The sequence below is a fragment of the Ranitomeya imitator genome, chromosome 1 (genome assembly GCF_032444005.1).
Source record: "Ranitomeya imitator isolate aRanImi1 chromosome 1, aRanImi1.pri, whole genome shotgun sequence".
In the NCBI taxonomy this organism is placed as follows: Eukaryota; Metazoa; Chordata; class Amphibia; order Anura; family Dendrobatidae; genus Ranitomeya; species Ranitomeya imitator.
The window spans coordinates 1197034063-1197048701 of record NC_091282.1 but is presented as its reverse complement, the minus strand read 5'-3'; the positions used below and the strand labels follow the sequence as shown (position 1 = coordinate 1197048701).

The 14639-nt window shown below is 43.4% G+C and overlaps 1 protein-coding gene across 5 annotated transcripts in view; it reads right to left on the bottom strand.

Moving 5' to 3' along the window:
* Positions 1 to 14639, bottom strand: part of SH3BP2 (SH3 domain binding protein 2) — a 114317-nt gene that overhangs the window by 17048 nt on the left and 82630 nt on the right. For 4 of the 5 annotated variants that reach the window (XM_069744869.1, XM_069744868.1, XM_069744870.1 and 1 more), the window contains 8 exons: positions 13062 to 13164; positions 11935 to 12052; positions 9947 to 10017; positions 9322 to 9404; positions 9110 to 9169; positions 4187 to 4931; positions 3674 to 3794; positions 3017 to 3072 (listed from right to left, as the gene is read on the bottom strand). In XM_069744869.1, coding sequence (XP_069600970.1) covers positions 3017 to 3072; positions 3674 to 3794; positions 4187 to 4931; positions 9110 to 9169; positions 9322 to 9404; positions 9947 to 10017; positions 11935 to 12052; positions 13062 to 13164 — 1357 coding nt within the window. The remainder of the gene's footprint in view (positions 1 to 3016; positions 3073 to 3673; positions 3795 to 4186; positions 4932 to 9109; positions 9170 to 9321; positions 9405 to 9946; positions 10018 to 11934; positions 12053 to 13061; positions 13165 to 14639) is intronic. The other variant, XM_069744867.1, reaches the window with a different exon arrangement.

Genomic DNA, 14639 nt, shown 5'->3' with positions numbered 1-14639 from the left:
CCCCATAGCTGTGCCCCATATACAGTGCTCTGCACCGTTCATTGTGCCCCATAGCTGTGCCCCATATACAGTGCTCTGCACCGTTCATTGTGCCCCATAGCTGTGCCCCATATACAGTGCTCTGCACCGTTCATTGTGCCCCATAGCTGTGCCCCATATACAGTGCTCTGCACCGTTCATTGTGCCCCATAGATGCTCCACATAAATCTGTGCCGCTGCTGCTGCAATAAAAAAAAAAACACATACTCACCTCTCTTGCTTGCAGCTCCCAGCGTCCGGTCCCGGTGCCTCCATCTTCCCGGCGTCTCTGCTCTGACTGATCAGGCAGAGGGCGCCGCGCACACTATATGCGTCATCGCGCCCTCTGACCTGAACAGTCAGAGCGCAGACGCCGGGAAGGTGGAGGCGCCGGGAAGATGGAGCGACGCCCGGCGGCTGGAACGCGGACAGGTGAATATGACATACTTACCTAGTCCCAGCGATCCTCTCCCTCTGCCTGTCACAGCTGGTCTTCGGTGCCGCAGCATCTTTCTCTATCAGCGGTCACCGGCACCGCTGATTAGAGAAATGAATACGTGGCTCCACCCCTATGGGAGGTGGAGCCGCCTATTCATTTTTCTAATGAGCGGTCCCACGTGACCGCTGAAGAGGGGAAGACGCTGCAGCACAGAAGACCAGCTGTGACAGGCAGAGGGAGAGGATCGCTGGGACAAGGTAAGTATGCCTCAGCGCCCTCACCCCCTCACCCGCCGACCCTGCCACCCACCTTGACTCGAGTATAAGCCGAGAGGGGCACTTTCAGCCCAAAAATTTGGGCTGAAAATCTCGGCTTATACTCGAGTATATACGGTATTCATTGGGGGCGCGGCCGTGGCCCAATCAAACAGGCAACAATTATGATATTAACCTGGGAGGCCGGTCTAGAAACCTGACCTCAGACCAAAGTTATAAATTTAGGCTGCAGACAGAGAATTGTGTTCACATGATGAGGGCAGCCTGAGAAGCTGGTGTGATCCAATCTACATTCTTCCTTCCCTCAGGAAGCAGAAAGCAACTACCAGTTAGATAATTTCTGAAAGTTTTCTCCTGTTTATTTTGACACTGTTTTACATAAGTTGTATGTCTTTATATTATCATATTTTTATACCTTTTTCTTATTGTAAGCATTGAACTTTTTGTTATTAAAGTATAAAACTTCAACAAGTAATGTAAAGCAGTTAATACAAGAGAAGATAGTATTCTGATACAGATGGATCTGGATAAGTTGGAAACTTGGGCTGAGAGGTGGCAGATGAGGTTTACCAATGATAAATGTAAGGTTATACACATGGGAAGAAGGAATCAATATCACCATTACACACTGAACGGGAAACCACTGGGTAAATCTGACAGGGAGAAGGACTTGGGGATCCTAGTTAATGATAAACTTACCTGGAGCAGCCAGTGCCAGGCAGCAGCTGCCAATGCAAACAGGATCATGGGGTGCATTAAAAGAGGTCTGGATACACATGATGAGAGCATTATACTGCCTCTGTACAAATCCCTAGTTAGACCGCACATGGAGTACTGTGTCCAGTTTTGGGCACCGGTGCTCAGGAAGGATATAATGGAACTAGGGAGAGTACAAAGGAGGGCAACAAAATTAATAAAGGGGATGGGAGAACTACAATACCCAGATAGATTAGCGAAATTAGGATTATTTAGTCTAGAAAAAAGACGACTGAGGGGCGATCTAATAACCATGTATAAGTATATAAGGGGACAATACAAATATCTCGCTGAGGATCTGTTTATACCAAGGAAGGTGACGGGCACAAGGGGGCATTCTTTGCGTCTGGAGGAGAGAAGGTTTTTCCACCAACATAGAAGAGGATTCTTTACTGTTAGGGCAGTGAGAATCTGGAATTGCTTGCCTAAGGAGGTGGTGAAAGCGAACTCAGTCGAGGGGTTCAAGAGAGGCCTGGATGTCTTCCTGGAGCAGAACAATATTGTATCATACAATTATTAGGTTCTGTAGAAGGACGTAGATCTGGGAATTTATTATGATGGAATATAGGCTGAACTGGATGGACAAATGTCTTTTTTCGGCCTTACTAACTATGTTACTATGTAAGTTGAACCTTGAATGTTGTAAAAAAAATCCATAGCCTAAAGTTGTGTGAGCCTTATGAGTGATAGACATATTTTTATTATTATTATTATTAGTCCGGGACTCATCGCCTGTGTATTCGATGAGTGGTGGCAGCGCGTATGAGCGGGGGTGTGGCCTGGGTCAGTGTGTGATTTATGCTCCCATTACAGTATAGGACAGAGGTTGAATGCTGGACTGAGAGTGGGGAGATAGATTAACCCTTGCAGGCACAACCTCAAGTCACGTGTGAGAGCAGGCACGTGACTAATAAGTGACACCACGGAGAAGGGATTCGTGACACTACCTCTTGTAGCTCATCAAGAGAATGCCAAGAGTGTGCAAAGCAGTCATCAAAGCAAAAGGTGGCTACTCTGAAGAACCTAGAATATAAGACATAATTTCAGTTGTTTCACACTTTTTTGTTAAGTATATAATTCCACATGTGTTAATTCGTAGTTTTGATGCCTTCAGTGTGAATGTACAATTTTCATAGTCATGAAAATACAGAAAAAAATCTTTAAATGAGAAGGTGTGTCCAACCTTTTGGTCTGTACTGTATATAAACTAAAACTAAAAGTTTCCTCCTTGTAGAAGTCCTTCAAAAAGGACTAAAGACCCAAAAACAAGACCAAAGTGGTTCCTCTCACTGATGACCATTCACTCATCTACACCATTCATGTAGGAAGAAAACGACTTTCCTTCCCTTCTTTTGTGGAAACTGATTGCGGCTTCTACCTTGCCTTGTTGGGCAAAGTGGTCACTGTTGACTGCAAGAACTTACAAAGGGTTGGTCTCAACCTTCTACATTCAGCCTAGGCTGAGGACACTCCACAGACCTTAATGTACATGGCAATATTATAGACCCAGGAAATATAATAAAATTACCTTTCAACGTCGAAAGAATCGCAGGTGTTAATAAAAACACTAGCGGGAAGAGGAACCTGGAAACAGGAAAGACTATATAATGACCACTTGATATACAGAGTTGTGTCATAAATTTTGCCCAAAATATAAAATACACTTTATTTCTAACTTTATCTGTTCTAGCACAAAAAAGCCACAAGTTCCACTAAGATTTAAAAAAAAAACAAACAAAAAAAAAAACTTCAGGCGTGTATAAATCACTGGAGTCCATTGGCACAAATATTTAGCAAAAAAAGTAGCAATTGATGAATTGGCCTAAAACATGTGGAAACTCCAAACTCTGCCCATAATGGTGAACATTTAGGAAATTTAAGAAAACGACAACAGGTGAACTCATAAAACACACTATAAGAAGGGAGCAAATTTAAAGAAAAATTTGATGCAAATTTAAAAAAAGGGTCAAAATCTAGACGAACAAAAGCGCAAATGCAATAATGAATCAGGCCCAAAAAAGTAACAAAAATACAACAACAAATCATGAATCAGGGCCACTATTTTTCACAGCTAAGTGTTTGCTACAATTGCATGGTAATGGCCATGAGATAAAGACCCAGGATTCCAGACTGAGACGTTGTTGTACTCCAGTTTTCTAAATTAAGCACATTTTAACTTTATTACCTTTTCATAGTCGTCATCGCTATCGCTTTTGTCATCCTTAAATTTCGAATTCGGTTTTGGTGGGCGGACTGGCAACTCCATTGTGATGTCTCTGAAACTCTGTCCGTCCGGCGGCGATCTCCTAGAGCAAGCCATAAATATACTACTGTGAACTGAAGATAAGACATCTACTGATCTACCCCACGCGGGAAACGATGACCTACTCTTAGGAAACTTTCCTTCCTTCTGAAGGAGGCCTATTTTTCATACATTGAAGGAATAATGTGTATGTATGTAAATAAAAAAAAACACCCCCGTGTTAACACTATATAGAAATTATGTCAAGGTGGAGTTGGATATAACTAGAAAACCAGAAGCATGTCCCACCCTGGAGGATCCCATCCTTCCATCACATGGTCAGTTGGATGGCTAACATCCAATGCTACATGTCCTCGAGTGGTAAGTTAGAGAAGTTGCTATCGATTTTCAAGTGAAAATTGATAAAAAAATTACCATACAATGATGTTTACTTACAATTTTGGTGAGTATCCAGGTCCATCACACCTTGTTTGTAACCTCGGAAGGGTAGGAGGTTTCACTATGGGTGGCTTGGAAAGTGGAGGTTTTGATACGATGGGTGAAGACTCCTCAAATAATTTTAAAGAATCACTCAATGCCTTAGGTTTTGAAGGAACCGGTGGTCCATAACTGTTCGGTGTGGTTGGTTTAGTGGCTAGCATAGTTGGCTTGGTTGGCACTACCGGACTCACGGCATGGTTAGACTTGTTAGTTGGTTTTGAAAGCACGGGAGGAGGAGCAGGGGTCAACCTGCTGCTGAGTTCATCCTTAAATTTTAAGTCCTTCCCCGTTATATATGAAGGCATGGTCCCAAACGCCGTTTCATTTGGTTGGCTGCTTTTGTTGTCTTTCATTGATTGGGACAATGGTTCCACCCGATGAACTGGTGGTTGTGGCAGTAAAATAGGTGGTTTCCTGCTAGCGGGACAAGGGAAGGGTGGATTATCTTCCTTTTCAACTTTGTCAGTGGATCTAGTTATTAAATCCGAAGCCCTATAGACAGGTGGGAACCCCGGTATCGGAGGTTTCGCCCCGACCTCTTGTCCATTGTAGCCATCACTACTTTTCCTTGGATAAGAGCGTGAAGGAGGAGAAGGGGGTTTCGCTATTCCCGAAGCTCTACTTGTTGACTGCCAGTTTGAAAACGGTTCATTCTTCGGTGGCACTGGAACTGGTGGTGGCGGGTAGCTTGGTGCACTCACTATTCGAGAAAAAACAAGCAATTAACTCACTTATTCTATAAATCCACCTGACCGCTTGGCCGAGAACCGCACAGAAAAATCAAATGCTTTGTTATTGTGAATTACTACGGTTTTGTGATGTGTATTTTGACACCACGCGCTTCACCTGCTCAAGTCATGCTGCCATCATTTCACAAGGCATTATGCCGTAAGACGGTGCGGTTTTTTTCTCAGCGGTTCCTGGCCTGGTGGCACACTACTTTGGCTCAGCCTCATTGCGTTTGGGCACCATTTATTGAAGAGGATTTCCGGCTTTGGAAAACCCCTATCCACAAGCTGCAGTTTGTTTTTTTTATTTTTTTTAATATGCTGTTTTCACCCTTGTCTGGTTCGACACCAGTTCCCGATGTCAGTTATTGTCTGCAGCACATCGACAGCGCTGCAGCCAATCAGTGAGCTCAGGGGCTCGTGCCGTCAACTTGGGCACAGGTTCTGAGCTTACTGACATGATATCAGCACTGCACACAATGAAAGATGCCGGGATTAGCGGTGGTCCAGTGGAGATACAGCACTGGACCTGGGGAGGGTGAGTGTTGCTTTTTCATTTTTTAAACAAATTGCAGCCATGGAACAAGGGCTTTACAAAACCAAACAAAAATAAAAGATCAAAGTTCTCTCAGATGTGCCCAATATTTAGATGGAAGATTATGTGCTGAATTATTCCAGCGCCACATCTGAATGAAGCGGGGGTGCCCGTGCTTACTCCATTCATTGTGTACTGGTCTGCCGGAGGAACCCAAGTACTCGGCTATTTCCTGCAGTCTCAAAAACAATAAATGGAACAAAGGACCATGTGCCCCATTCCCTTTGTTAACATCTGTTGTGGGCTAAGAGTTCTGTAAGTTATAGGTAGGTGGTAACTTTAAATTATGGGAATTATTGGAACACCTCTGTAATATATCTTTACACAATATACGCTACATAGCTGTTGTGATAAAAAGCCCAAAAACTCCTGCATAGAAATATTTAGCTGCTTCTATCCGTCACTAGGGGGAGCTTAAAGGGAATCAATCACAAGGTTATTGCTATGTATTTTGAGAGCAGAATGATGTAGGGGCAGACACTGTTATTCCAGCAATGAATTACTTACTAGGCTGTGTTCTGCTGTTTTGATAAAATTAATGTTTTATCAGCAGAATATTATCAGTAGAGGACTATCTGTCTTGTGTCGTGTAACCCCAACACTACCACTGATTGGCAGCTTCCTGTTTACACTGTGAATAGGCAGAAAGTTGCCAATCACTGCTGTGGGTGGGGTTATGCACAGAAAGTTGCTAAACATTGGTGTGGGCGGGGTTATACACAGAACGCTGCCAATCACTGGTGTGGGTGGGGTTATACACAGGAAGCTGCCAATCCCTGGTGTGGGAGGGGATATACACAGAAAGCTGCCAATCACTGGTGTGGGAGGGGTTATACATAGAAAGCTGCCAATCAGTGGTGTGGGTGGGGTTATAAACAGAAATCTGCCAATCACTGGTGTGGGTGGGGTTATACACAGGAAGCTGCCAATCACTGGTGTGGGTGGGGTTACACACAGGAAGCTGCCAATCACTGGTGTGGGAGGAGTTATACACAGAAATCTGCCAATCAGTGGTGTGGGTGGAGTTATACACAGAAAGCTGCCAATCACTGGTGTGGGTGGGGGTTATACACAGGAAGCTGCCAATCACTGGTGTGGGAGGGGTTATACACAGAAAGCTGCCAATCACTGGTGTGGGTGGGGTTATACACAGAAAGCTGCCAATCACTGGTGTGGGAGGGGTTATACACAGGAAGCTGCCAATCACTGGTGTGGGAGGGGTTATACACAGAAAGCTGCCAATCAGTGGTGTGGGAGGGGTTATACACAGAAATCTGCCAATCACTGGTGTGGGTGGAGCTATACACAGGAAGCTGCCATTCACTGGTGTGGGAGGGGTTATACACAGAAAGCTGCCAATCACTGGTGTGGGTGGGGTTATACACAGGAAGCTGCCAATCACTGGTGTGGGTGGGGTTATACACAGGAAGCTGCAAATCACTGGTGTGGGTGGGGTTATACACAGGAAGCTGCCAATCACTGGTGTGGGTGGGGTTATACACAGGAAGCTGCAAATCACTGGTGTGGGTGGGGTTATTCACAGGAAGCTGCAAATCACTGGTGTGGGTGGGGTTATTCACAGGAAGCTGCCAATCACTGGTGTGGGTGGGGTTATACACAGAAAGCTGCCAATCACTGGTGTGGGAGGGGTTATACACAGGAAGCTGCCAATCACTGGTGTGGGAGGGGTTATACACAGAAAGCTGCCAATCAGTGGTGTGGGAGGGGTTATACACAGAAATCTGCCAATCACTGGTGTGGGTGGAGCTATACACAGGAAGCTGCCATTCACTGGTGTGGGAGGCGTTATACACAGAAAGCTGCCAATCACTGGTGTGGGTGGGGTTATACACAGGAAGCTGCCAATCACTGGTGTGGGTGGGGTTATACACAGGAAGCTGCAAATCACTGGTGTGGGTGGGGTTATACACAGGAAGCTGCCAATCACTGGTGTGGGTGGGGTTATACACAGGAAGCTGCAAATCACTGGTGTGGGTGGGGTTATACACAGAAAGCTGCCAATCACTGGTGTGGGTGGGGTTATTCACAGGAAGCTGCCAATCACTGGTGTGGGTGGGGTTATACACAGGAAGCTGCCAATCACTGGTGAGGGTGGAGTTATACACAGAAATCTGCCATTCAGTGGTGTGGGTGGGGTTATACACAGGAAGCTGCCAATCACTGGTGTGGGTGGGGTTATTCACAGGAAGCTGCCAATGAGTGATGTGGGCAGGACTATACAAATAAAGCTGCCAATCACTGGTGTGGGTGGGGTTATACACAGGAAGCTGCCAATCACTGGTGTGGATGGGGGTTATACACAGAAAGCTGCCAATCACTGGTGTGGGAGGGGTTATACACAGAAAGCTGCCAATCACTGGTGTGGGAGGAGTTATACACAGAAAGCTGCCAATCACTGGTGTGGGAGGGGTTATACACAGGAAGCTGCCAATCACTGTTGTGGGTGGGGTTATAAACAGAAAGCTGCCAATCACTGGTGTGGGAGGAGTTATACACAGGAAGCTGCCAATCACTGGTGTGGGTGGAGTTATACACAGGAAGCTGCCAATCACTGGTGTGGGAGGAGTTATTCACAGGAAGCTGCCAATCACTGGCGTGGGTGGAGTTATACATAGGAAGCTGCCAATCACTGGTGGGGGAGGAGTTATACACAGGAAGCTGCCAATCACTGGTGTGGGTGGAGTTATACACAGGAAGCTGCCAATCACTGGTGTGGGAGGAGTTATTCACAGGAAGCTGCCAATCACTGGCGTGGGTGGAGTTATACATAGGAAGCTGCCAATCACTGGTGGGGGAGGAGTTATACACAGGAAGCTGCCAATCACTGGTGTGGGTGGAGTTATACACAGGAAGCTGCCAATCACTGGTGTGGGAGGAGTTATTCACAGGAAGCTGCCAATCACTGGTGTGGGTGGAGTTATACACAGAAAGCTGCCAATCACTGGTGTGGGAGGAGTTATACACAGGAAGCTGCCAATCACTGGTGTGGGTGGAGTTATACACAGGAAGCTGCCAATCACTGGTGTGGGAGGAGTTATACACAGGAAGCTGCCAATCACTGGTGTGGGTGGAGTTATACACAGGAAGCTGCCAATCACTGGTGTGGGAGGAGTTATTCACAGGAAGCTGCCAATCACTGGTGTGGGTGGAGTTATACATAGGAAGCTGCCAATCACTGGTGTGGGAGGAGTTATACACAGGAAGCTGCCAATCACTGGTGTGGGTGGAGTTATACACAGGAAGCTGCCAATCACTGGTGTGGGAGGAGTTATTCACAGGAAGCTGCCAATCACTGGCGTGGGTGGAGTTATACACAGGAAGCTGCCAATCACTGGTGGGGGAGGAGTTATACACAGGAAGCTGCCAATCACTGGTGTGGGTGGAGTTATACACAGGAAGCTGCCAATCACTGGTGTGGGTGGAGTTATACACAGGAAGCTGCCAATTATTTTTTCCATTCCTGGATAATCCCTTTGATCAAAGGTAAGTGTTGATTTTACGCCTGCACTAAACAGGTTCCAGCTAATAACTTACCGTCCACTATATCTGGTTGCACGTACTCTTCATCATCATCATCTTCATCTTGGTAGCTATCTGTAAATGGACAGAGACAGGGAATTTCATATATATTGTATATGTAGGTATTTCAGAGCAGAAGAAATCAGAACTTCTGCTGGAAAAAAAATAGTGCTCTTTATAAAGATGTCCTATAATATGAAATGTATAAAGTTCAGATGAAATATTACCGTCCGCGGGATTGTGCGTGTATTTTATATCCACAGGACGCTCAATGGATCCATAGAAACTGTCTGTTTCCGAACCACTATCACTGGGAAGGAAACAAATACAAAAATCAGTAATGTTACCTTATTTACCGTAAACATTAGTGGTGAGCACATGTGGTTGGATAAGGTGTTATCTGAGCATGCTCATGTGCTGACCGAGTGACTTCAATATGCTCGAATAATATGTCCGAGTCCCCGTGGCTGTTCGACAGCCAAATTTTACATCAGTATTTGTAGCCAAAACCAGTAGTGGGTGATAAATACGGAAGTGGTGACGAATATCTATTATACTTTTCCTCTGATTGTTCCACTCCGGGTTTTGGCTTACAAATAACTGATGTAAAATACTGACTGAATACTGACCGTGTCCTTAGAAAAAGAGATTACAACACTGATTTTTTTTTTTATAGGGGCTATATCCTCAAATAGGCTTTGTACTAAGGTTATACTGTCAGGATCACTTTAAAAAAAACCTCTGAGAACTTTGGATATTTACTGTATCTACTCCTCCTTTTTCTATACAGTATTAATTAAAGAAACCATTATCTTACTGAGACTAAGAGGTGGAAAGGTGAAGTAGTAATACCTTAGGTCTGTGATCGTCTCCTTCTTCTCATGGTAGCGGTCAATTTCTTTCCTCAGGGACATCATCCATTTCTAAAAGAGAAATTTGGATCCAATAGATCTGAGTCAAAACCTTTCTCTACAGCATTTTCCATAAGTCATATTAAAGAGGATGTCCATTCTAGCGGTACAAATCTGCAGTTGCTTTCTGTGACAGACATGCCATGATTCTTCGGTGCCGTCACGTTGACCACAAATAAGCGATTCGCATACATGCGGTCACATGCCGACTAGAAGTGCACGGCCTCACTCAATACATGCGAACTGAGAGAAGACAGAAACGTCTAGTTGGAATGTGACCGAAAGAATGCAAATCGCAATACTTGTGGTTACATGACCGCCCGCTCTTGGCGCCAGGACCTGAGAATCCTGACGGCGTGCTCTGTGCGCGCTGTGAAGAATCGCAAGTCTTCAGTTACGTAAAGTAACTTCAGACTTGAGCCCCTAGATTGAACAACCCCTTTAGCATAAGCTCTTTGGGTATACCTGTACTATATGTAGTGCATATGGCTACATAGTAAATGTATAATTCAGTTCCCTTCACACGTGGTATATGACGGCTACACAGACGGCATCTGTGTCTAAAAACCGCCACCAGGGCTGAGCTCTGGCTGTTAACCATTTAGATGCTGCTATCAGTCACTGACAATAGCCCCTCCTTACAATGCGATCGCAGAGTATCAATGGATTAAAAAGGCAGATGTGGGCCAGCTAAACATCCCCATCCTTGCCACCAGGGCTGTGGAGTCGGAGCCTATTTTGGTGGAGTTGGAGTCGGTGTCATGGAAATTGAGGAGTCGGAGGTTTGGCTTACCGACTCCACAGCCTTTGTTGCCACCTTGGTTCTTCTATGAAACTCAGAAACCAGGTATTACAGTATACCGTATATGTACAGTATTTTATTACAGTATATAATGTACGACTGCAGGTTGTGTGGATAATGGGAGGTTCAAGTCCCCCAAGGGGACTAAAAAGTAGAGTAAATAATAAAAAAGGGGTTTTCAAAAATATTTAAAAAAAATCTAAAAATCTTAAAATTGAAATCACCCACTTTCCCTTCCCTTAAAAATGAAGAAATGAAGATAAAAAAAAAAAGAATAAACATATGTGGTATCACCGCGTCGGTAAATTTCCTGTATATCAAATTATAAAATTACTCAACCTGTATAATAAATGCTGTAAAGATAAAAAAAAACTAAATGCCAGTGCATTTTTTCAGTCCCTACGCCTCCCAAAAAATAAAGTATCAAAACGCCATATAGACTTTTAGATGGTATCAATAGAAATGTCAGCTTTCCATGTAAAAAAAACCCCAAGCCTTCACAAAGCTCCATCTTTGGAAAAATAAATACGGTACATTACGGGTCTCGGAAAATAGCGAAAATCACTTATTTTTTTACAATTTTCAATTGTTTTTTTCCCCACTTAAATAACAAACTGTGCAAGTGTGGTATCTCCGGAATTGTACTGACCAGGAGAATAACGCTGACAGGACATTGTTACCATACAATGAACGCTGTAAAAACAAAGCCTCCAAAACAATGGCAGATTTGTACTTTTCTTTCACCATTTCATCACAGTTGGATTTTTTCCCCTGATTTTCAGAACATTTTATGTTAAGATTGATGGTGGTATTTAAAATTACGATATGTCCAGCGAAAAAAAAAAGATAAGCCCTCATATGGGTTCACTGACATAAAAATAAAAAGCGTCATAGCTCTCGGAAGAAGAGGAGGAAAAACAAAAACAAAAATTCATATAGATAAAGTCAGGAGACAATGTTGGTTTGGATGTCCTCTAGTTTGCCAAACAAGGAGGTATCCCTATAATGTCTACTGCGTCTTTCAGAGATCTCCAACTCAGAACATCTGACGCAATCATTTAGGCAAGGGTGAATGTAAACTTTTAATTTCTAAATATTGGTGCTGGCTGTACTTCTAACCCCCGTACCTTCCGCTCCTCCTCAGACGCTGCAGAAAAGTACCACGTGCGATGCTTCTTGCTGATATGGGCCATCTTGAAGGGAAACACATTATTAGATGTTGTTTCTTCTGCTGCCCGCATTACCCTGTTGAAGACAAAAAGTTAAGAGCCCTTGTTAGACCTCACAACCCATGCCCAGCCATGATGTTCAAGTGAACGAATATAACAAGAAATGATAAATCTATGAAAACACTAAAAGTCTCCGTAAAAAACCTAAAAGTCACCATGAAAAGCCTAAAAGTCTCCCTAAAAAGCCTAAAAGTCTCCCTGAAAAGCCTAAAAGTCTCCCTGAAAAGCCTAAAAGTCTCCATGAAAAACCTAAAAGTCACCATGAAAAGCCTAAAAGTCTCCCTGAAGAGCCTAAAAGTCTCCCTGAAAAGCCTAAAAGTCTCCCTGAAAAGCCTAAAAGTCTCCATGAAAAGCCTAAAAATCTCCCTGAAAAGCCTAAAAATTTCCATGAAAAGCCTAAAAGTCTCCATGAAAACAAACTCCAAAAAAACCTTGACTAGTCGTATCCTTCCATCTCCTTCCTATCTTGCTGTCCGTAGAGTTGTAAAAAGAGGAAAGTAATAGATGACTACGGAATGTCACTACATTGGGTTTGTTTGTAGTCTGTTCCTATGGAGACACATAGAGCTGCATACAAAGAAACAATACAGTAAATAGCAATGACAACATCATCTGGACCTCAACGGAAAAATAAAAAACCTTCACACAGCTCCATATATATATTACGGGTCTTGGAAACTGTGACACAAACCACATTATTATTATTTTTTTATAAACCTATGATTTTTGACTATCATCATTTTTATAGCTAAAACAGGACAATAAATCATTAAAAGTGATATTCCCAGAATGTAGTCATCCTCTACTAGGTAACATCCCCTGGGTTCTGCAGAGCATCGTCTTGATTGCAGTGGAGTCGAGCATGATCAACTTCTGCTCCATTCATTATACAGGCTCCTTCGGGCAAGTTTCTGAATCCAGATCCTCGTTTTCGAGATCTCTGGGGTTCCTGGTCATCAGTTATCCCCTATTCATAGCTTTTGATTCTGGTTATAACCCCTTAATAGAACATTATAACTACTAACCTGTTGTATCCATTCAGTGAAAAAGCTCCCTGGGAGGTGGCCGAGGTGCTCGTCTTGAAGTAGTACACGCATCCTTTATGTATGATGACATATCTGAGGGGCCCTTAATAAGATAAGAATGAAACTGAGTTGGTAACAGTTAAAAGGACAAAGGAATCAACCATAACAACAAAGGGATTTTGTTCCAGAAACAGCACCTCTCTTGTCAATGGCTGTGTCTGGTATTACAAGCTCAGACAAGTGTATGGAAAACGAGGCCGCACCCACTTCCCAGTTGTATGTATATATTATACATACCCTCCAATCTCGGCTCAGAAACCGCCGAATCCTCACAGCGCACAGTGCGTACACTGGGGGATTCATAAGTCTGCAGTCACACAGAGTGACCGCAGACTTATCGGTTTTGACCGGACGACCCCATTAAGGTTGATGGTAAACTTAAGTCCATCGCATTCAACCTATAGCCTAAGATGCTAATGAAGACGAAGGCAAAAACCCCATGAGGCAGACATTGTCTCACTGCTCTTACAGTAAATAATCCATAGTCTCACTGCTCTTACAGTAAAGAATCCATAGTCTCACTGCTCTTACAGTAAAGAATCCATAGTCTCACTGCTCATACAGTAAAGAATCTATAGTCTCACTACTCTTACAGTAAAAAATCCATAGTCTCACTGCTTTTACAGTAAAGAATCCATAGTCTCACTGCTTTTACAGTAAATAATCAATAGTCTCACTGCTCTTAGAGTAAAGAATCCATAGTCTCACTGCTCTTAAAGTAATTTGTCTCACTACTCTTACAGTAAATAATCCATAGTCTCACTGCTCTTACAGTAAAGAATCCATAGTCACACTGCTCTTACAGTAAAGAATCCATAGTCTCACTGCTCATACAGTAAAGAATCTATAGTCTCACTACTCTTACAGTAAAAAATCCATAGTCTCACTGCTTTTACAGTAAAGAATCCATAGTCTCACTGCTTTTACAGTAAATAATCAATAGTCTCACTGCTCTTAGAGTAAAGAATCCATAGTCTCACTGCTCTTACAGTAATTTGTCTCACTACTCTTACAGTAAAAAATCCATAGCCTCACTGCTCCTGGAGTAAAGAATCCAGTCTCACTGCTCTCACAGTAAATAATCTATAGTCTCACTGCTCCTGCAGTAAATAATCCATAGTCTCACTGCTCTTACAGTAAAGAATCCATAGTGTCACTTCTCTTACAGTAAAGAATCCATAGTCTCACTGCTCTTACAGTAAAGAGTCCATAGCCTCACTGCTCTTACAGTAAATGATCCATAGTCTCACTGCTCTTACAGTAAAGAATCCATAGTCTCACTGCTCTTACAATAAAAAAATCCATATTCTCACTGCTCTTACAGTAAAGAATCCATAGTCTCACTGCTCTTACAGTAAAGAGTCCATAGCCTCACTGCTCTTACAGTAAATGATCCATAGTCTCACTGCTCTTACAGTAAAGAATCCATAGTCGCACTGCTCTTACAATAAAAAATCCATATTCTCACTGCTCTTACAGTAAAGAATCCATAGCCTCACTGCTCTTACAGTAAAGAAT